The sequence below is a fragment of the Rana temporaria genome, chromosome 7, assembly GCF_905171775.1.
Source record: "Rana temporaria chromosome 7, aRanTem1.1, whole genome shotgun sequence".
Lineage (NCBI taxonomy): Eukaryota > Metazoa > Chordata > Amphibia > Anura > Ranidae > Rana > Rana temporaria.
Window position 1 is genome coordinate 200,287,066 of NC_053495.1, and position 23,079 is coordinate 200,310,144.

The window sequence follows — 23,079 nt, forward strand, 5'->3', positions numbered from 1 at the left end:
AGCGACAAGGGGAGCAAAGGAAAGGTGAGAATGTGCAGCTGGGATGGGTGGCAGCTAGTTGAACCTATCCTGCATGAGCAAAGCCCGCGTACACTTTAAATATTTAGCATTTTTAGTTTGTAACAGTGGCTCAGATAAAATACAGTTCCCCCCTAAGATGTCGGTGAAAAAGAAAAAATGACAAAAACGTCAGAAGTAATACTGAATTTAATTCAATATATATCTCCAAAATACTGAAAAACACCCAGAAAAAAAAGAAAGATGAATATTTGCTTTTTAGTTGACATACATTAGAATTTACTGGGCATGAACGTAACCGGAAAGAACAAAAAAAACAAACAAAAAAAATAAAAAAAACAAGCTAACATAAGTGGTACTGGTAGAGGTTACTAAGCAGTATGGCATTGCATGCATAATTATTGTATGGTTATTTTACATCAGAAGATTTTGACTGATAGCAAAAGGCTCACGGTGTATAAATTTCTTATTTCAGAAGAGCATATAATACAGGTTTCACAGGCACTACATTTCGTAAATCGGTTATTTTGCTGGTTTTATTCAAATATGTCATTCTGTCCTAAAGCTGGCATTTTTTTTTTTTTAGTACAACTGAGAAAGGCTAGGACCGACTGAACGGAAATTAAAGAAAAAAAAAAAAAAGGCTACCAAAAAAGTTGATCATATCTGGTCTTGGGAAAAGGGTAGTGCATAGTTTTTTTTTTTCATGCAGATAAACACTGCTATGCATTTGCATCCAAGAAGGCCTCAATACAGCCTAACTAGTCACGTCTATCGGTTGGACTACCTTAGCACTGTGTGTACTTTGCGTTAAAACATTTGAAAAACAGTTCTAAACCAACGATGGCACACATTTTTTAGGTGGTATATAACAGCCTTTAGGTGATCGCAAGGTTCATTAAAAAACAAAAATATATATTTTATTGGGTATTTTAATTTGAGTATTTTAATGCTAGCATGAAAATTAAAGTTCAAGGCTGGACGAAACTTATTTTTTTTAATGTTTTGAACAGAATGGTTTAGGATTAGAACCTCAGTCAAGTGTTTACTTTGTCACCAAGCCTCCCTTGTAAACGCTTCCTATTGCACAAGAACAGGAAGTTAGGTCAATGCTTTCAAGTAGGAGAACAGACAACAAAAAGCTGATTGAGGTTCCCGTTTTTCGCACTATTAAAAACAATCTACATTAGAGAGCTTTTATTTCAGTGATGCCCTGACAAAACGGCAATTAAAAAAACATTTCATCAAGTTTTTTTTTTCCTGCCTGCTCCCATCTGTCCCAGTGGCACTGTGACACACAGGAAGTGAATCTCCTCAATGGGAACCATTGAGGAGATTCACTTCCTGTGTGTCACAGTCCCACCGGGACAGATGGGAGCACAGATAGAAATCTGATGTAGGTTCTAACCCTTCTCCATGCTACAAAAACAAAGTAACCACGTGGCAGATTTACTAAAGGAGCCGAGCAAAGAAAATGTTTCCTTTGTTAGGTGAACTAATAAAAAATAAATAAATAAATCGTGTTTTTTATTTTCCTTTCCTGTGGGTTTTTTTTTCTTTGCAAAGTGAATTTTCCCCACATTCACTAAGCTAAATGAAAAATATATTGGGAATAATAGAGGTGCACCCAAATAAAAATACCGAAAATCAGGATGCACTTGGCCAAAACTGAAATTGACGGTTTTTAAGAAATACATATATATATATTTGACTTTTTAATTATTATCATGAATTTACATGAGTATGAATTTGTCGGGGCATTGACGGCTAATTTTCAGCTGATAGGCTGCTTTCACACTGAGCAGTTTTTGAAGTGCTTTTGAGCTAAAAAAAAAAGCGCAAGAAAAGTTTTAAAAAAATATGTCCCGTTAAATTCTATGTATGTCTTCACACTGGTCTGTTGACGTGTTAAAAATCCTGTTTGCTACATTTTTGGTGCATATTTGGTCAGTTAAAAAAAACGTACCAAAAACACACCTCCCTATTGAAAACGCAGCAAGAACGTGCATAATTTTGCCACGATTTTAACACGCTTATGGTGTGTTTTTCATAGGTCATGTGACTCAAAAACCACATCAAAAAAACATTGATGCGGTTTTTGAGTCACACGAGCTAAAAAAAAAAATACACCCTAAGCGTGGTAAAATCGTGGCAAAATCACGCACGTTTTCGGCAGCCATTATCGGCACCTATTTTTTTCTTGGTAAAACGCCAATAATTTCAGTGGCCAAAATTTTGTTGCATTACTAGGACATAATCTACTACCATGTTCTTCTCCTTTAGTAAATCAGCAACAATGTGTCCATTGAAAAGCTTTCCATTTACTTTTTGTCTTAGGGTGGGAAGCTCCCCACAACCAGTGACCCATGCATGCAGCAATAAAGACTAACCCTCCCCCCCCCCCCAAAAAAAAGTATTGGCTGGGCTTTGAAGGACCAATGGCACTGTTGCCCATGTTATTTATTATGATATGCGACTGTAGGCTATACACAAACAACTGCCATGTCTGTCTCAAACAGCGAGGTCCAAGACAAATCGGGTTTCGTCTGTAGAAACCAATCCGATTTAGTTTAAGTTTTTAGACAATGACAGCTAATATCTGGTCAACTGCAATATGCAATACTCCATTGTACAAGGTCTTAAAATTAAGCCTCGTTAGCTTTTTTTAAGCCCTTTAAATGATGGCAGTACATCTAAATGGTTTCCACTAAACATCTGCCAAAACAAATCCTGCAAAGATTTTTCTAAACTTTGTTCTACGGAGGCCTTGCAAACACCCTTAAAATAAAATCCTTACAAGAGACACAATGCATTCTCTATATTGTTCATTATTTAAACATATCACCACAAAAAAAAAAAGTACTGTTAAGTTGAAGCATCTCTTTAGCTTTTTGTAAAGCTAAAAAAATTATAATAATATTAATTGAAGGCATTTAACACTGTCATAACAAGCTGCAAAAAAAAAGATTTGCGTACGATAAAACCAGCCTTGGGGGTCTGCATATTGCTGTGGGGGAGACTGGATATTGTGAACAGCAAAAGTGTGTTCCATTGCCTATAATGTATCATTTCACTGGAGGCAGCCATTTTAAAGGTGGGAACAATACACGGTCAATTGGTTCTGTTTATACCCTCATGCCACGGGAGTACGTTTAGGGAAACTCCTGCTTGCCCTGGTGGCAGAGTCAGTCCTGGACTATAGGCTAAGTGGGGGGGCCAAAGCTGCAGTCTCTTTGCCCCAGCAAGGGTTATTTGAAGGTCCCTGCATGCAGAGGCTTATAAAATAGCTTTCCTATATACTTTAACATCACAAGAAGAGACCTAAGACACCTAGGTAATGGCACAACTGTTGCAGATGCATGATAATGATGCATTCGCTCCGCCAGGCCAAAGAGAACTTTGGTGATTTCCTGGGGCGCAGTTTCTGAAATACTGGTCCATTACTCCTTACATACTGAGAAAAAAAATATTTAAGGGATGGGCAACAGTGTAACTAATTTTTCGAATTAAAAAGAAAAAAGTGAGGACTGGCTTGGGATGTGCAGCAACAAAAGCATATAAACACACGTCTAATGCCAGAGAACTTAAGAATAAACCTGAAAGGTGTATTATCGTAAAAAAAAAATTCTAATTGAGCAGGCATTAAATAGAAGGTAGCTTAGGCATTGCAAATCATCCTCCCTTTGAGAATATTTTTCAATGCAGTTATTTCAGTTCTTTACATTAGCAAAGTGCATTTAGGAGCACAGAAAAAATAATAATAAAAGGTCACTTTAAGAACAACAGCACTAAAGGTAGAGCTTGCCACGTCTACCTATTTTTGTAGTGTTCTAGTTATCACAGCTTCTCTGATTCAACGCACACCTCGGTCATAAGATTGGATTTGTTTTTACAATGCAATAGACTCTTAACATTTTATATAGTGCAATGTATAATTTGCACCATTTTATGTCATTATTAAAATGTAAACATTATCTCACTTTATGAAAAGGCATCAATTGTTAAGTATTTTCTCTTCTATGTATCTTTTTTCATTCTGTTTAATTTCTGAAATGGTTAAAGAAATAAATTCCCCCCCCCCAAATCGCACATTTGCAGTTTTCTGATTTAGTTTATATTTTTCTTGGCTGTAATAATTATTTTTTTATATCAATAATATCAGTATAACTTGAACTGATAAATGTCTATCATTTGAATGTCGTCGATATACCTTGTTTATCTTACAGAATGCAAGAAAACAGACATATTAATTTTTATAAAAAAAAAATTTGTAGGAATTTTGTGGCAATAATATCAGTAGAGCTAGAACTGATAAATGTCTATCTTATGAACGTCGTCGATATACCTTGTTTATCTTACAGAATGTAAGTGAACAGACATATTCATTGTTATCATTTTTTTTTTGTATTTGTAGGAATTTTAAAATAACCAAATTTCTCAGAAATCAGAACAGATATACGTTGTTAGTTAGTGCGGGCCTGTGTTATTACTGTGCATTGCAAACATTACAAAAATAGTGTGTTTGACTGGCTGGTCAAAATCAAACTTAAAAATCAAGAGAAAATGTTAACTTTGAGTGCAAATTTCAACATAGGAATCTAATTATAAAATGAATATATAAAATATTGGCTATATTAATGGATTTGATTCTACTCATGTGTATTATATTGTTGTATGCAGAACTTTTAGGCTGCTTTATATACTCTAAAGGAAGATCCATATTTAATGCAACTTGAAAAAAGGCAATGTAAATAAACACAAAGCTTAATTACAATGAATTGTATAATTTGATGTTTTTCATTTATGTAATGTTATATTACTCAACAATGTAGTGTCTATTTTATGCTGCACACCTAGCGTTTACTGTGCATTTGTCGAATGTTAGATTTTTTTTTTTAAACTGAACATACATGCCCTTTGACCTTGCAGTACTTTTTATATGATGGCAGAAGTAACTAAACTGAACTTATGAGTTTTAATACTTGACACAATGTTGTTGTTCGACATCCTTGACTACCTTTCAATGCTTTAAAGCCTTTAAAACATTTTTTGTTTTAAATAATCAAATCCTTAATGTAAGAGTCAGACTTTTAGTGAGAAAAAAAAAATACAGTATACCTGTAAATTCCATTTAAAATGGTTATTTAGTGGCCCATACTTCTCAAGTATAGGAAAATGTTATACTACTGAAAAAAAAAAAAAAAGTTGTATTTAAATACATACGTACAGGTAACGGGAAAGTTTTAACTTAAATCCAGTTCCCGAAAGCATAACAAAAAAAATAAAAAAAATAACATATCCCTCAACCTAACCCTCCCATGACAAAAAAAAAAGAAAAATCTAAAAATGCTGCCATTTATAACAAACAATCAGAAAAATCTGCAAGGCTAAATTGACAGAAAATTGTCCTCATTTAAACAACATTACAAAAGACCTGCATTATAAAATAGGGTAGAATAAATCAGTGTATTCATTAAAACTATACAACATACAAATTACTCATCTGAGTGGGCAGTTATGCTCTCTTTGCAACCATGTCTACAACACACACGAAAATCCACAAAAATATAACCCAAAAAAAAAAAAGTAAAAAAAAAAAAAAAACCTAACTACAACTGCCCAAGACTATTGCTTAGTTTGCATGGTTTTAAAAAAAAGGGTGCATTTGTATTGTATGTACAACCAATTTTCTGGTAACGCCTTGACTTATAGCAAGGATTTTTGACAAAACGTTTGTCTAGGCTTTTATTTCCCTTCACTGTGAAGCACTGCAAGCTGATATTTAGTGCACATATGTCATAAGGTAATGCCCAGCTAAGTGCTATAGGGAAGGCAAAGGATGCTGGATACACAAAATGGACACAATTCACTAATACACACACACACACACACACAATACAACTACTCAACCACATATCAGATACATATGAAAAAATCCAAAAAACATTTTATTAATTTATTCTTTTTTTCTTAAATAGAGAGAACCGGTAAACATTTTTTGTTTTCAGAAGTTGGAAGTTTTTTTTTCTTTTTAAAAACGTGCATATAAAAAATGGGCATTATGACCTCTTTCTTGTTGATGTGAGTTGATTGCTGTCTGCTAATAAAAATTGGGTGTGGGATATCTAAGGAAAAAGGAATTCAGGTTTTTTTGTTTTTTGTTGTTGTTGTTGTTTTAAGGCTTGCTTGTGATAGGTTGTAACACACACACCACACGAAAAAAAATAAAAAATAAAATTGCTCAAAGCAGGGTACAGCTTAGTGCTTCACAGTCTGACTGCTTCTCTAAGAGCCCCTCCTGCATGTGCATTCGTAGTCACAAAGGTACAATGACTAAACATCTAACATACTGCGTCAAGTACAGCACCAACCAACTTTGGTCAAATAAAAAACGAAAAAAAACAAAAAAAGTCTAATAAAATTTGCTAAGCATTGACTACATGATATAAGCAGGTATTGCATATTTTCATTGATCGGGGAAAGTAAAAAAAAAAAAGGAAGACTAAATAAATTGTCACAATGCAGCAAACATCCCCCCAAAATACTGATCTCCTACGCAAAATAGCACAGACACTACAAGACTAAGCACACTACTTCTACAGGTGGGATTGAACTAAAATCTACAAAGTATCTACAAAGTGGAGCCTGCAATGCCTGACGTAAAAGTCACATTTACAAGAAAAAAAAAAAAAAAAGTGTCTCCAAAACGCGTGTCTGGGGAATCTCCTCCCCCCGCTATCTATATAAGGAACATGTGCAACAATTCCACAAATAATCGCTATCCAGGGCAAAGGCACATTGATATGGAATTTAATTTCATCTTCGTGCAAATTAATCTATTGGACGCTTGAGAGGCCCTCCCAACGTATTGTGAATACAATCCAAGGCCCTCCCACGCACCCATAAGCATTACAAACAAAACAAAAATAATAATAATAATAAAAAAAATAACTACCTAACAAAAAAAAAATAATAATAAAATGAGGAGCAAAGTGTCTTCCCAAGAATTTGTGGACATGATTGTATAGGACTGTAGCAAAAGCCCTTATTAGGACTAAACAGACTGAACACACACAGTTTAACTCCTTCATTGCCAAAAGGGACATGTGGGCCTTTCTTTTGGCAGCATTGGGATAGGGTGAAAAAAAGTAAAAAAAAGAAAAAAAAAAAAAGGCAAGTGCCTGGAATAGGGATTAAAATGTCTTGTCTTAATGCACTCTACTTTATCCTACTTTAAGTATATAAAAATGAATTACTAACACTAAACATGCAGAGATTTTTTTTTTTTTCTGATTGACAAATATGCCAAGCAGAAAGTATATAATATATGTATAGTATAGGAAACCGCCTTTAAAGTTGCATGCGAAGCAAAGGGACGCTTCGCTGTCTTGTAGAAAATAAATCAAGTGTATCCTGTTTATTTAGGTTTTGATTTTTTTTTTTTTGTTATTTTTAATATTTTATTTTTTTAGTACATAACATACATAGCGTCTATGATCCAATTCACTTTTTTTTTTCCAGCAAGTGCTGCGACTCTCCCCCCCCCCCCCCCCCAGATTAATCAGTGTTTGAAGCCCAGAGGATACAAGTGATGAAAAAAAAAAAAAATTCATATGGATAAAATCTGGACATCTATAAAGATCCTGAGGCATTTGACTAAATCCTATATTGGGAAAATGTGACATTTGACTGAATTGGCATACCCACTAATAGTGACTTTAGCTTATAAAATTAACAGATACTATGATTTCATTTTTTTTTTTTTTAAGTTATGTGCTTTGATAACAGAAAAAAAAAATGATTACTTAGCGTTTAATGTAGTTAACATGTTGTGGTAAAAGCACCATTATGTTTTATAATATATATATATTTTTTTTTTTTACATTTTCATTTTTAAGGGATACAAGTTTAACAATAAAAAACATAAAAAGCAAAAATAGCTCCCCTTTCTTTTGCAAGGCTGTTTTTTTTTTTCTTCTTTTTTTTTTAACCCCGATAGTTTAGAGTCCTGGGGGGTGGTAGGACTTGGAAAACAAAAATAGAATTTTCAACAATCTCTATCTTACAAAGATATTTACCTATCCAATGAAATTGCACTTTAATCAATCCAAATATGATTGTTTTAAATTTTTGTTCCTGTCAGTTTCTGTCAATACAGACCATCTTCCCCATTTCTGCGTAATTGTTGAAAATTTGTCTCAGAAAAAGCTTATTTGCAAGTGCAGCATATTTTTTATTTTTTTTTCCTTACATAGAGTAATAATAGTCCTGGACTGTTTTCTTCTTCTTTTTCTTTCATTACTCTGCAACTCGGATGAAAAATAAATGTTAACAGTTTCCTGGTGGGTGATGGATGTGACTAATCCTTGTCAGAAAGAAGGGTGGACATTTCGTGATATGTTAACGCAAAACAGTTTGTCGCAGTCGTGTCCAGTAATATCATTTTTTTTGCCACCTCCGCACTGGGTCAAACGATTAAAAAAAAAAAAAAAAATATTAAAAAGGTGCAGTTTTCCTTATTTAGTTTTACACAAGTTGTGTGATTTCTTTTTTTTTTCCTTTCTCACAAATCCTTTTAAGTGTAGTAGCACTCGAAATGGGGGAAAAAAAACAGTGGAGGCACTAGACCACGACTGGGTTGATTTCCACGGTCTCTGAAATAAATGTAGTGTGGTCGTAGTACTAGTCAAAGTTCATATTCAGTAATACGGTACATTGTATATTAGAGTGCTTCATTATTCTTTTTTTTTTTGTTTCTCCTTTATAGGGACTATTCCACCAGAACTCCTCAAAAGGGTCGCAACTGTGGATGCACATAAGGAGTGGCTTTGCAAAAAAAAAAAAATGGGTTTCACAATGAGAGTGTTTTTTTATAGCAAGTCAAAAAAAATAAAAAATAATCGGCCTAAGGCTACCAGGAACCACCTAATATGTATGCTACCAATGAAAACACTTCAAATGCTGTGAATCCCAACTTTTCCCATTGGGAACTTTCTTGAGACCCCCAAAGGTGAGGAAAAAACAAAAATTGAAAGTAAAAGAAATAAGGCTGATTAATGATGGTATCTGCCATGCGACCACTTATGATAGTTCTTCTTCGATGCTGTTCTGCTGTGGGTTTTCCCCTTCCTCCGGCGCCAAGTGACTAGGCCAAGTTGCCGTTGGTGTCTTCAAATGTTACAGAGATGAGAAGGGGCAGGTGGTCTGTCCGGTGGGCGATAGAAAACTGTGACCTTTATCCCAGGTACCAGGACTGCAATGACAAAAAATAATACAATTTATTTTTACAGTTTATTTTTTTTTTTAGTCTCAATAGCTAATTGTACTTTCCTCTTATTTTAATGAGTATTCCAAATTTTAAAAAATATAAAAAATTACTTTTGAAATGACAGAAAAATGTAAAAGTGTACAGAAACCAATGGGTAAGGCCCCGTACACATGACCGAGAAACTCGACGGGCAAAACACATCGTTTTGCTCGTCGAGTTCCTTGTGAAGCCGCCGAGGATCTCGGCGAGCCAAGTTTCCTCATTGACTAACGAGGAAATAGAGAACATGTTCTCTATTTGGCCCGACGAGATCCTCGTTGGTTTCCTCCGCCAAAAGTGTACAGACGACCGGGTTTCTCGGCAGAATACGGCTCCGATCGAGTTTCTGGCTGAATTCTGCCGTGAAACTCGGTCGTGTGTACGGGGCCTTAGACTTTAATTGCAAAGATGTGACTTAAGCCTCGTACACACGATCAGTCCATCCGATGAGAACGGTCTGATCGACCGTTTACATCGGTTAACCGATGAAGCTGACTGATGGTCCGTTGCGCCTACACACCATCGGTTAAAAAAACGATCGTGTCAGAACGCGGTGACGTAAAACACAACGACGTGCTGAAAAAAAACAAAGGGCCAGATCCACATAGCGAGTACGCCGGCGTATCTACTGATACACCGGCTTACTTTCAAATTACCCGCGTCGTATCTTTAGTTTGAATCCTCAAACCAAGCTACGACTGCTTTTGGGTTCGATCCGACAGGCGTACGGCTTCGTACGCCTTCGGATCGTAAGGGGCAATACTTTGGCGCCCGCTGGGTGGAGTTTGCGTCGTTTTCCGCGTCGGGTATGCAAATTAGCTTTTTCCGACGATCCACGAACGCACGCGCGGCCGTCGCATTCTCTTACGTCGTCTCTAGTCTGCTTTTTCCGGCGTATAGTTAAAGCTGCTATTTTGCGGCGTATAGATAGACTTGCCATGTTAAGTATGGCTGGCGTTTCCGCATCTAAATTAGATTTTTTTTAGCGTAAGTCGTCTGTGAATAGGGATGGACGTAAGTCACGACTAAGTTCAAAAAATGACGTTGTTGCGACGTCATTTCGCGCAAAGCACGGCGGGAAATTTCGAAACGGAGCATGCGCAGTTCAATTGGCGCGGGGACGCGCTTCATTTAAATGAATCATGCCCCCTACCCACCGATTTGAATTCCGCCGCCAGAAATACACTATGCCGCCGTAACTTACGGCGCAAAATCTTTGAGGATTTGAAAGTACGCCAGGTAAGGTACGGTGGCGTAGCGTATCTCTGATACGCGGCGCAAGTGTAAATGTATGTGGATCTGGCCCAATGTTCAATGCTTCCAAGCATGCGTCGACTTGATTCTGAGCATGCGTGGATTTTTAACCGATGGTTGTGCCTACTAACGATCGGTTTTAAACTATCGGTTAGGAATCCATCGGTTAAATTTAAAGCAAGTTGGCTTTTTTTTAACCGATGGTTAAATAACCTATGGGGCCCACACGATCGGTTTTGACCGATGAAAACGGTCCTCTGTTTAACCTATCGTGTGTACGAGGCCTTAGACTTTAATTGCAAAGATGTGACTTAGTGCCCGTTCACACTACCGCGATTTGGGATCCGACTTGTGTCGCCCCAAGTCGCCCGACATGAGAAATTCCATTGAAGTGAATGAGAGCCGTCTTAATGTACACTACTGAAGTCGCTCCGACTTCAGAAAAGGTTCCTGTACTACTTCAAAGCAACTTGTACCCTTTGATTTCAATGGAAGTCGCCTCCAAAGTTGGATCACTGTCTTGAATGAAGCAACATTACAGGAAGAGAAAATAGTTTTCTCAGGCAAACCCCTCCCTCCCACAGAGCTGATTATTGTTTGATTGGCCACTGGCAAAGTTGCCTGTCCTGGAGGCGACTCAAAGTTGCCTCAAGTTGCCTCAAGTTGCCTCGCAAAGTCGTGCCGACCTTCATGTCGCTGTAGTGTGAACCGGGACTAAGTGTGCAGAAATAGTTAATTTTAATTGTTTGTAATGTATTGTCTGAGTTTGTAGTAGTAGTAGTGTTTGTTGGATAGTACAGACCAGTGGTTCCCAAATTGTTACCCTCATGGCCAGATGTGGTCCTTTGCTTGCCTTTATCTGGCCCTTGGGGCACTATTCCAATGATAGGGCACCATTCCCCCTACTGATCCCATCAATGGGGCACTATTCCTCTTATTATAACCAATGATCAGGGGCGGCCTGTCCATTAAGAGCGCATGGGCGCCGCCCTCTTGTCCATGCGTCCGGCCCCTTGCAGGATGCCGGCACCTGAATTACAGTGGTGGGGTGTTTTTTTGAAGCACCCGATTAGAGCCAGAAGCAGAGCATTGCGTCCGGAGCCCACCCAGGTGTGTTGCAATAGCGAATGAATATTCACTATTGTAACACTGATTCTCCTCCCGGCCAATCAGGAAGTGGGTCCAAGACCCATCACTCGACTGGCAGACTTGCCTCATGGGACTTGTAATTCTGCAGCTGCTGGGGGGCCACCGGTTGAGCACCCATGTCTTAGGCCCCTTTCACACTGACACGTTTTTCAGGCGGTTCAGCGCTAAAAATAGCGCTGCTATACCGCCTGAAAAAATCGTGCCCTGTAGTCTTCAGTGTGAAAGCCCGAAGGCGGTGCGCTAGCAGGACCACACCAAAAGTCCTGCTAGTCGTATCTTTGGAGCCGTACAGGAGCGGGGTGTTTACCGCTCCTATATCGGACGCTAACGGGGGCTAAAAATCGCGCCGCTATACCGTCACCACACCTCCACTGCCCCGTGTGAAAGGGGCCTAAGGGACTTTATAACTGGACTTATTTCACCTTTGGGGGTGCCACTAACCTGCGTGCACCGCATGCCTTTTCCCTTTGGAAGAGAAAAAGGCAACACAAAGAGAATCAGTTGTGCTGCAGTGACTTGGAATTATTATTATTATTTAGGCACTTATATAGCGCAGTCAATTTACGCCGCGCTTTACATATACAGGGAGTGCAGAATTATTAGGCAAATGAGTATTTTGACCACATCATCCTCTTTATGCATGTTGTCTTACTCCAAGCTGTATAGGCTTGAAAGCCTACTACCAATTAAGCATATTAGGTGATGTGCATCTCTGTAATGAGAAGGGGTGTGGTCTAATGACATCAACACCCTATATCAGGTGTGCATAATTATTAGGCAACTTCCTTTCCTTTGGCAAAATGGGTCAAAAGAAGGACTTGACAGGCTCAGAAAAGTCAAAAATAGTGAGATATCTTGCAGAGGGATGCAGCACTCTTAAAATTGCAAAGCTTCTGAAGCGTGATCATCGAACAATCAAGCGTTTCATTCAAAATAGTCAACAGGGTCGCAAGAAGCGTGTGGAAAAACCAAGGCGCAAAATAACTGCCCATGAACTGAGAAAAGTCAAGCGTGCATCTGCCAAGATGCCACTTGCCACCAGTTTGGACATATTACAGAGCTGCAACATCACTGGAGTGCCCAAAAGCACAAGGTGTGCAATACTCAGAGACATGGCCAAGGTAAGAAAGGCTGAAAGACGACCACTGAACAAGACACACAAGCTGAAACGTCAAGACTGGGCCAAGAAATATCTCAAGACTGATTTTTCTAAGGTTTTATGGACTGATGAAATGAGAGTGAGTCTTGATGGGCCAGATGGATGGGCCCGTGGCTGGATTGGTAAAGGGCAGAGAGCTCCAGTCCGACTCAGACGCCAGCAAGGTGGAGGTGGAGTACTGGTTTGGGCTGGTATCATCAAAGATGAGCTTGTGGGGCCTTTTCGGGTTGAGGATGGAGTCAAGCTCAACTCCCAGTCCTACTGCCAGTTTCTGGAAGACACCTTCTTCAAGCAGTGGTACAGGAAGAAGTCTGCATCCTTCAAGAAAAACATGATTTTCATGCAGGACAATGCTCCATCACACGCGTCCAAGTACTCCACAGCGTGGCTGGCAAGAAAGGGTATAAAAGAAGAAAAACTAATGACATGGCCTCCTTGTTCACCTGATCTGAACCCCATTGAGAACCTGTGGTCCATCATCAAATGTGAGATTTACAAGGAGGGAAAACAGTACACCTCTCTGAACAGTGTCTGTGAGGCTGCGGTTGCTTCTGCACGCAATGTTGATGGTGAACAGATCAAAACACTGACAGAATCCATGGATGGCAGGCTTTTGAGTGTCCTTGCAAAGAAAGGTGGCTATATTGGTCACCAATTTGTTTTTGTTTTGTTTTTGAATGTCAGAAATGTATATTTGTGAATGTTGAGATGTTATATTGGTTTCACTGGTAAAAATAAATAATTGAAATGGGTATATATTTGTTTTTTGTTAAGTTGCCTAATAATTATGCACAGTAATAGTCACCTGCACACACAGATATCCCCCTAAAATAGCTAAAACTAAAAACAAACTAAAAACTACTTCCAAAAATATTCAGCTTTGATATTAATGAGTTTTTTGGGTTCATTGAGAACATGGTTGTTGTTCAATAATAAAATTAATCCTCAAAAATACAACTTACCTAATAATTCTGCACTCCCTGTACATTGTACATTCACATCAGTCCCTACCCTCAAGGAGCTTACAATCTAAGGTCCCTAACTCACATTTATATACTAGGGCCAATTTTTTTAGGCAGAAGGCTATTAACCTACCAGCATGTCTTTGGAGGGTGGGAGGAAACCGGAGTACCCGGAGGAAAACCACGCAGGCACAAAGAGAACATGCAAACTCCAAGCAGGTAGTGTCGTGGTCGTAATTCAAACCAGCAACCCTTTTTACTGCTAGGCAAAAGTGCTACCCACTACACCACTGTGCTGTGCTGACTGTATTAGCCTCTTTCAGTCCCTGTACTGCAAAGCCCAGACTGGGAGAGGAAGAAGCAGCGCAAGGAGCCAATAAGTCCTACTGCAATGCCAGGAGCAAGCTGAGGAGAGATCAAAAGATGAACTCCTCAGTCTGCTGCTTCTCCTTTCACTGTCCAGTCACAGACTGGGGGAGGGACAAGACCTGCAACACTTCTGCAGCAGAGAAAAGTCAGGTCTCCTGCCCCGGCCAAACAGGGCTGTGCTGCAAATCTCAGGATTGGATGGACAGAAACACAGATCCTTTGGCAGGTAAAGCAGCTCCCTGAACCACTTAAGGACCGCCTCCTGCACATATACGTCGGCAGAATGTCACGGCTGGGCACAAGCACGTACCTGTACGTCCTCTTTAAGTGCCCAGCCGTGGGTCGCGGCCCGGTCCGAAGCTCCGTGACCGCGGGACCCGATCGCCGCCGGAGTCCCGCGATCGGTCCCCGGAGCTGAAGAACGGGGAGAGCTGTATGTAAACACGGCTTTCCCCGTTCTTCACTGTGGCGCCGTCATCGATCGTGTGTTCCCTTTTATAGGGAAACACAATCAATGATGTCACACCTACAGCCACACCCCCCTACAGTTAGAAACACAGATGAGGTCACACTTAACCCCTTCAGCGCCCCCTTGTGGTTAACTCCCAAACTGCAATTGTCATTTTCACAGTAAACAATGCATTTTTTGCTGTGAAAATGCCAATGGTCCCAAAAATGTGTCAAAATTGTCCGAAGTGTCCGCCATAATGTCGCAGTCACGAAAAAAATCGCTGATCGCCGCCATTAGTAGTAAAAAAAAAAAAAATAATAAAAATGCAATAAAACTATCCCCGATTTTGTAAACGCTATAAATTTTGCGCAAACCAATCGATAAACGATTATTGCGTTTTTTTTTACCAAAAAAAAGGAGGAGAATACGTATCGGCCTAAACTGAGGAAAAAAAAGTTTTTTTAGATATTTTTGGGGGATATTTATTATAGCAAAAAGTAAAAAATATTGCATTTTTTTTAAATTGTCGCTCTATTTTTGTTTATAGCGCAAAAAATAAAAACCGCAGAGGTGATCAAATACCACCAAAAGAAAGCTCTATTTGTGGGAAAAAAAGGACACCAATTTTGTTTGGGAGCCACGTCGCACGACCGCGCAATTGTCAGTTAAAGCGACGCAATGCCGAATCGCAAAAAAAAAGGCCAGGTCCTTTAGCTGCCTAAAGGTCCGGGTCTTAAGTGGTTAACTGTACTTCGCCTTGAAGTTGAGCCTTAATGCAAGTTCCAAATAATTTTCAGACTCTCCAGAGGACCTAACAACCCGGGCTCCTCGCCCCTCCGACCCCTGAATGGACTTTCTGTATGTAAACAACCTGCAGCGTTCAGTTCTACTGCACGACGTCCATATTTGCTCAAATCCGCTGAGACCAACAGCCCCTCCTCCCCCCTCCTTTCTGCAGCATGTTTCCTGCACCGCTCTTTAAAAGGAAAGTAAAAAGAAGAAGAAAGAAAAGTAAAATAAATAAGAAAGTTTCTTCCTATTCAGCTTGTGCCTTGCAGACAAGGTTACCCCAGAGCAGAGCTGTAATCCTTCACTGAAATAGGCTTTATTGATTACTCGAGGTCTATTGTTCACTTTTCAACTCCCCCAAGTTCAAGTTCACATTGCAGTGTTACATCATGTCTGGTTGCTAGCGGCAACCAGACAGGACTAGACGTGACTTCCATTACCAACGAACCCTCCTCTCCCCTCCCACCAAAGTCCCCCCCCCCTTCCTTTTTTTTTTTTTGGACTCTGACGTAGCAAAGCCCACTGCAAGTATTCATTTTGGTTCAATTATGACCCCCCCCACCGCCGGCAAACCAGTGGGGACCCCACACTTGTGTGTTTAATTAATCTGTCTTCCCCCGGCACTTTGGAAAAGTTAGACAAAGGGCCAATTATTTGGTTTCGCTTTGAGGACTTTGAACGGGGGGGGGGGTCTATTTGCATGGGAAAAGAAAGTCGAAGATTCCAATGAGAAGTTAAGGATTTCCCCCCCTTTTATTTTTTTATTTTCACCCCCCCCTTCCTTCTTTCCCCCCCCAACAACATTTTTCTGAAATACTTTTGCTTCTTGAGGAAGAGGATGTGAGCTGCGATTCGGCAACACCAATCAGCTTCATGACATGTTTAAATTTAAATGCTAAGCGCATACTCTCTGAGTTACTTTAAAGGTTAGTTTTTAATCAATAGAAGGTGCTGAGTAGGGAGTTTTATTTTAGCTGTGCAGTGCAGCTCTGCAGCCTTTTGTCTGGTGAGACGGCGTTTTAAAACTTTTTTTTTTTTTTTTCCTCCTCCCTCCTCGTTGCTGAAGACGGATCTTGCATCGCTGTGCAGACATTGGAGTTCTATTGCACCCTGGGGTAGGAGTGCATCAGTCTTCTCTGCGGAGGGTAACTTATTTTTGCTGTTAAAGCAGATCTCCAGGTAAATGTAAAAAAAGATAAAACACCCTTTAAAGCAGGGGTAGTGAATTAAAATTCACGGAGGTCCAATCAGAAAATGTTTCTTCTAGCGGAGATCCGGGTGTCATATTGGTGCTATGACTCCATATGATATCCTCCACAATTGCAGCTTCCTGTGCACGTCACAGGACCCTCATCTCAGACCCTCATCACAGGCTGGTCCTCCCCCATCACAGACTGGTTCCCCCTCCCCATCATAGACTGGTTCCCCCTCCCCATCACAGACTGGTCCCCCCCATCACAGACTGGTCCCCCCCATCACAGACTGGCCTCCCCATCACAGACTGGGTCCTCCACCATCACAGACTGGTCCTCCCCATCACAGACTGGTTCCCCCTCCCCATCACAGACTGGTTCCCCCCCAATCACAGACTGGTTAACCCCCCATCACAGACTGGCCTCCCCATCACAGAATGGTTCCCCCATCACAGACTGTTCCCCCCATCACAGACTAGTTCCCCCCATCACTGACTGGGTCCCTTCCCATCACATACTGGGTCCCCTCCCATCACAGACTGGTTCCCCCATCACAGACTGGGTCCCCTCCCATCACAGACTGGTTCCCCCCCATCACAGACTGGGTCCCCTCCCATCACAGACTGGGTCCCCTCCCATCACAGACTGGGTCCCCTCCCATCACAGACTGGGTCCCCTCCCATCACAGACTGGTCCTCTCCCATCACAGACTGGTTCCCCCATCACAGACTGGATCCCCTCCCATCACAGACTGGGTCCCCTCCCATCGCAGACTGGGTCCCCTCCCATCACAGACTGGGTCCCCTCCCATCACAGACTGGTTCCCCCCATCACAGACTGGGTCCCCTCCCATCACAGACTGGGTCCCCTCCCATCACAGACTGGTCCTCTCCCATCACAGACTGGTTCCCCCCTCACAGACCCCTCTAGATAGCAGACTCCTCTCCCCGCCGCTGCCAGGAGTGGAACACATAGGCAACTATTTGGCGAGGCTGCGGTCCGGGTAGTATGGCTACTGGGGCCGCCATTTAGTGACGCCTGCTTTAAAGGCATACTCTACCTTCATACCATAGGGGTTGAATTTTTGAAACCCTGAGTCTATTTTCAAGCTCGCCCCAAACTATTTCCTTTACTAACAGAAGTGGTGACTGTGAGCACTGGACAAACCGGGGTTCCATGCAACCCAAGGGTTCCTCCAGAGGTTGCAGGGCCGTCTTTAAGGCAGGGCAAAAGGGGAAGCTGCCATGGGCCCTGTCATTGTTGTGGGGCCCAAAGCAGCTGCCTCATACTTGCCAACTATCCCAGTTTAAATTCCCCTGTCCCTTGAAGTACTTATGTCCTGTGCTGTGTCCTGATATCTCAGTGTGAAGTGCTTTTACTAATGCTGCCCAGCTCTGCCCTATTGTTGTGTACAGATGACTCACCTGCAGACCCTGTGTTTACATGTAAATAACCGTCATTCATATGTAAATAGCTGAGGCTGGCAGCATTCATATGTAAATAAAGGCAGCATTCATATGTATATCATGCCCCTCTGCAGTGAAGAGATGATATGCTGTAATCTCTAGCAACCAATCAGTGAGCAGTATTACTGTACAGTAATCTCTAGCAACCAATCAACAAGAAGAAATCATGTGCTGTAACCTCTAGTAACTAATCAGTGAGCCGTAATGTGTGCTACGGCTCACTGAAGAAAACATTTTCTGATTGGACCTTCGTGAATTTTAATTCACTACCCCTGCTTTAAAGGGTGTTTTATCTTTTTTACATTTACAGAACTGAACGCTGCAGGTTGTTTACATACAGAAAGTCCATTCAGGGGTCGGAGGGGCGAGGAGCCGGGTTGTTAGGTCTGGAATGCTGGGAGAGTCTGAAAATTATTTGGAATTTGCATTAAGGCTCAACTCAAGGCGAAGTACAGTTAACCACTTAAGACCCGGACCTTTAGGCAGCTAAAGGACCTGGCCAGTTTTTGCGATTCTGCACAAAGGAAGCCTTGTATTTTATGAATGTACCAGGCTTCCTCAGATTGGCTAAAGTGAAGAGGCAAGCGGATGACAATCTCAAACTCTGGAAAGCAGAGGTAACCTCGTACTCATCGATAAAATACAAAGCTGACTGTGAATGGCCAGGCAGCTCTCAAACCATCTTAAATTATAGCTAAAGAAAAAACTTTTTTTTTTTTTAGTTTTGGATAGAGTGGAGAGGGATTAGAACTCCTGTCAGTTTTTATTGCTTTCTGTTAAGGTGATTCACCCTCTCTATTTGTCCTGTTTACCATTATAAAAAAAAGTAAAGAAGAGAAAAGTAAAAGAAAATCACAAAACTTGGGTTGTTCCCACAAAAGTAATAGAGGGAAAATCTCCTAATGGGGACATTAGTTCTGCTGACCTGGGGGCCCAAGGGATTCCCTTAATTTGCATGAATTTCCGCTTGCTTCCTGTTTTAGCTATGGAACAGGAAGTGAAGTAAACTCTCCCCAGCAGCTGGTTTGGAGGTTGCAAGCCCTAATGATGGGGTAATTTTTGGACCCCCGAAATGTGTTGGTTACTTCTTTTACTGTCCCGTTGAGTCCTACTGGGATAAAATTGTATCTTGGCCATGGAACAGTAGCATTGTGCTGCTTATTTATCTTCTTAATGCAAGAAGGAGTTGCAGGCCCTGATGATGAGGTCATTTTTGGACCTCCAAATTGTGTTGGTTACTCCTTTTATTGTCCCTTTGGCCCTTACTGGAATAAAATTGTATCTAGACTATGGAACAGTGGCGTGGTGCTTCTTCCTTTTCTTTTTATTGCAAGGAGAAGAGGTTGCAAGTTCTGATTTGGGGTCATTTTTCGACCCCCGAAATGTGTTTGTTACTCCTTTTATTGTTCCTTTGACCCTTATGCCGCGTACACGCGATCAGATTTTCTGTCGGAAAAACCTTGGATATTTTTTCCGACGGAATTCCACTCAAGCTCGGCTTGCATACACACGGTCACACAAAAGTTTTCTGAACTTTCGACCGTCAAGAACGCGGTGACGTACAACACTACAACAAGCCGAGAAAATTAAGTTCAATGCTTCTGAGCCTGCGTCGAATTGTTTCTGAACATGCGTCGAAATTTTGTGCGTCGGAACTGCTACAGACAATCGGAATTTACGATTGGAATTTTTTCCGTCTGAAAATTTGAGAACCAGCTCTCTAAAAGTCCAATGCAGCCTACACACGGTCGGAATGTCCAACCAAAAGCTCACATCGGACTTTTCTTGTCGGAAATTCCGACCGTGTGTACGCAGCATTACTGGAATAATATTGTATCTGGACTCTTGAATAGTGGTGTGGAGTTTTCTTTTCTTCTACTGGAAAAAAGAAGAAGTTGCAAGCTCTGATGATGAGGTAATTTTTGGACCTTCTAAATATTTTGGTTACTCCTTTTTTTTTTTATTGTCTTTTTGACCCTTAGACCCGGTTCACACTGGAGCGGCACGACTTTGGGGGCGACTCGACAAGGCGACCTGAAGACAACTTCAGAGGCGACTTGCAAAATGACTTCTGTATGGAAGTTAATGCAAGTCGCCCCCAAAGTCGTACAAGAACCTTTTTCTAAGTCGAAGCGACTTGCGTCGCTCCTATTAGAACGGTTCTATTGAATAGAATGGGACGCGACTAGTCAGGTGGCTGAGTCGCCCAAGTGTGAACTGGCGCAATTGTATCTGGACTATTAAACAGTGGCATGGTGCTTCATCTTTTTCGTCTGCTTGCAAAAAGAATTAGAGGCTGCAAGCCCTGATTATGGGGTCATTTTTGGACCCCTGAAATGTGAAGGTTACACATTTTATTGTCCGTGGTGGTTCTTGCAGTTTAACAAAAAAACAACTAACAGGGGTTATAACTCTAACCAGAACTAAAATAAACAGTTATGCCTATAAACACACCTTAGCACAAGGCATCAGGTGTGCTTTAATTTACTTTCTTTTCACTGGTTCTTTTTATACAGCGCAGGCTACAAAAAATTGAAGGTAAAATATAGTGACTGAAAACGTTTTAGTCTATCGGCCATCAAGTTTAACTTCTCAAAACCAAGAAAAGGTGACAAAACTGCTGCCATCTTGTTTCATCGCACCACATTCATCAAAGCAGCAGCTGCCCGTTAATGTACGCTCCCGCGTCCTCCTACCGTTCAAGGTGAAAGCTCGGAGACAGTTCTGCAGTCCGGTGTAGATCTTAGCTTCCCTTTCTCCAGTCAAATGAAGAAAGTAATCTCATCAGATTGGAAAGTGCTGAGTAAGGATTTAATAAACCGCTTGCAGATGTGTGTCATCTCCAAGGTATTCAACTCATGTAATGCAAAACAGCCCCACGTAGAACGCTCTTATAAAATCCCATTTAACCATTGAGAAGTGAAAGGGGTTTTACTGTCCTCCAAGGAGCTTTTTTACATCGTTCCTTCCCCTACCCCCCCGTTCCTAATTTACTGCGCCATGAACGTTGGAACACTGATCTGCTTGTGTCGGAGGACCGTGCGCGGGTTTTATGGACCATAAACAATATACTCTTAGCTGCATCCTAAACAGGAAGTTCCCTGCACCGACATGGCTGCTGGTCTGTGACCGCCCCGTTTTTTTGTTTTTTTGATGGACGAAAGCAAAGTCGCTTTTGACAATTTCATCAGCGGCGGAACTGCCGACGCAGCACTTAGAGAAATTTGATTATAACTTTTACATTAAGGTATTTCTCTGCTGAGTTTTCCTATTCTCTGCAGCCGGCTGGACAGAAAATTTCGCCCTGCTGATGATGTTCCAGCTGGAGGCACTGAATCTATACAACCAAGGTCAAACTGATAGAGAGAATGAATAAGGGAAAGAGAAAGGATCTGCAGGCCAGATAAAGTAGCCAAGTGGGGCAGCCGGCAATGGATTCTACCTAAAAAGGCAAAATGTGCAGGGGTATCCTGGTCTCCTGGCATGCTGGTGATCCTAAGAGCAAATTTAAAGTGGGAAAACAGTGTTGGGGGGGGGGGGGGGGGGGGGGTTATATGGCAAGCACTTGGAAGAGATGGTAAAGAAAATAATCATCCCTCTTTAAAATAATCACATGTTGTTGGTTTGTAGCCTGGAATGAAGGCAGACATCGTTCAGAGCCGGTTCACACTGGGGCAACCTGGGATCCGACTTCAAGTCGTCCCAAGTCGCGTGGTTGAGAAAATGAATGGAAGTGAATGGAGCCGTCTTAATGTACACTACTGAAGTCGCTCCGACTTCAGAATAGGTTCCTGTACTACTTCAATCCAACTTCTAGGCGACTTGTAGGCAACTTGTACCCACTGATTTCAATGGAAGTTGCCTCAGAAGTCGGATCACTGTCTTAACTGAAGCAACAATACAGGAAGGTAACATACATTTCTCAGGCAAACCCCTCCCCCTCCCTCCCAAAGAGCCGATTGTTGTTTGATTGGCCACTGGAAAGCCTCCTGTCCTGGAGGCAACTTGAAGTTGCCTTGTAAGTTGCCTGATGATTCTCACTCAAGTCGTGTCCAAGTTGCCTCCCAAAGTCATGCTAGAAGTCGTGTTGCCCCTGTGTGAATGGGCTCTTATGTTTTACCCAGCTGTATTTACGAGTGCAACTTATAACATCCAAGTGAAAGCTATAACACCATGTCATAAAAATCAAAAAAACAAAAACAGAATAACTGAGTTGGAAAAAGAATCACCCCCTTTGTGTCAGTATTTTGTTGGACCACATTTTTCTCTAATTCGAGCCTTTAGTCTGTTGGGATTGGTCTCTACTAACTTTGTACATACAGACTTTGCAATATTTGCCCCCTCTTCTTTGCAGAACTGCTCAATTTCAGTTAAATTTTATGGTGACCGTTTGTGGATTGCACAAGTCATTCTACAGATTTTCAATGGGGTTTAAGTCTGGACTCACTAAGCCAGTCAAGGGCATTCACATTTTTGTCCTCCAACCACTGTGTGGTCATTATTACTGTGTGCTTTGGGTTATTGTCATGTTGGAAGGTAAACCTTCTTCCCATTGACCACTTTCTGGCAGAGGGCAGCAGATTTTCCTCAAGAATCTGATGGTATTTTGTTGGTATTTTGGTATTTAAACTTAAGCAGTTCTGCAAAGAAGAGTGGGAAAATATTGCAAAGTCTAGGACCCAGATTCACAAAGACTTACGACGGCGTATCTACAGATACGCCATCGTAAGTCCGAATGGCCGCCGTCGTATCTATGTGCCTGATTCATAGAATCAGTTACACATAAATTTGGCCAAGATACAAGCGGCGTAAGTCTCCTACGCCATCGTATCTTGGGTTGCAATAATTACGCTGGCCGCTAGGTGGCGCTTCCTTGATTTCTGCTTCGAATATGTAAATGAGCAAGATACGCCGATTCACAAACGTACATACGTCGCAATTAGTTACGCCGTTTACGTAAGA

At 41.2% G+C, this 23,079-nt stretch overlaps 1 protein-coding gene across 7 annotated transcripts in view; it reads right to left on the reverse strand.

Annotated features, from left to right (window-relative positions):
• Positions 1-712: 712 nt before the first annotated feature.
• The window catches only part of NFIA (nuclear factor I A), a 455,247-nt gene continuing 432,880 nt past the window's right edge, over positions 713-23,079 (reverse strand). For all 7 annotated transcript variants that reach the window (XM_040360816.1, XM_040360813.1, XM_040360812.1 and 4 more), the window contains one exon: positions 713-9,271. In XM_040360816.1, coding sequence (XP_040216750.1) covers positions 9,254-9,271 — 18 coding nt within the window. In that variant the 3' untranslated portion in view covers positions 713-9,253. The remainder of the gene's footprint in view (positions 9,272-23,079) is intronic.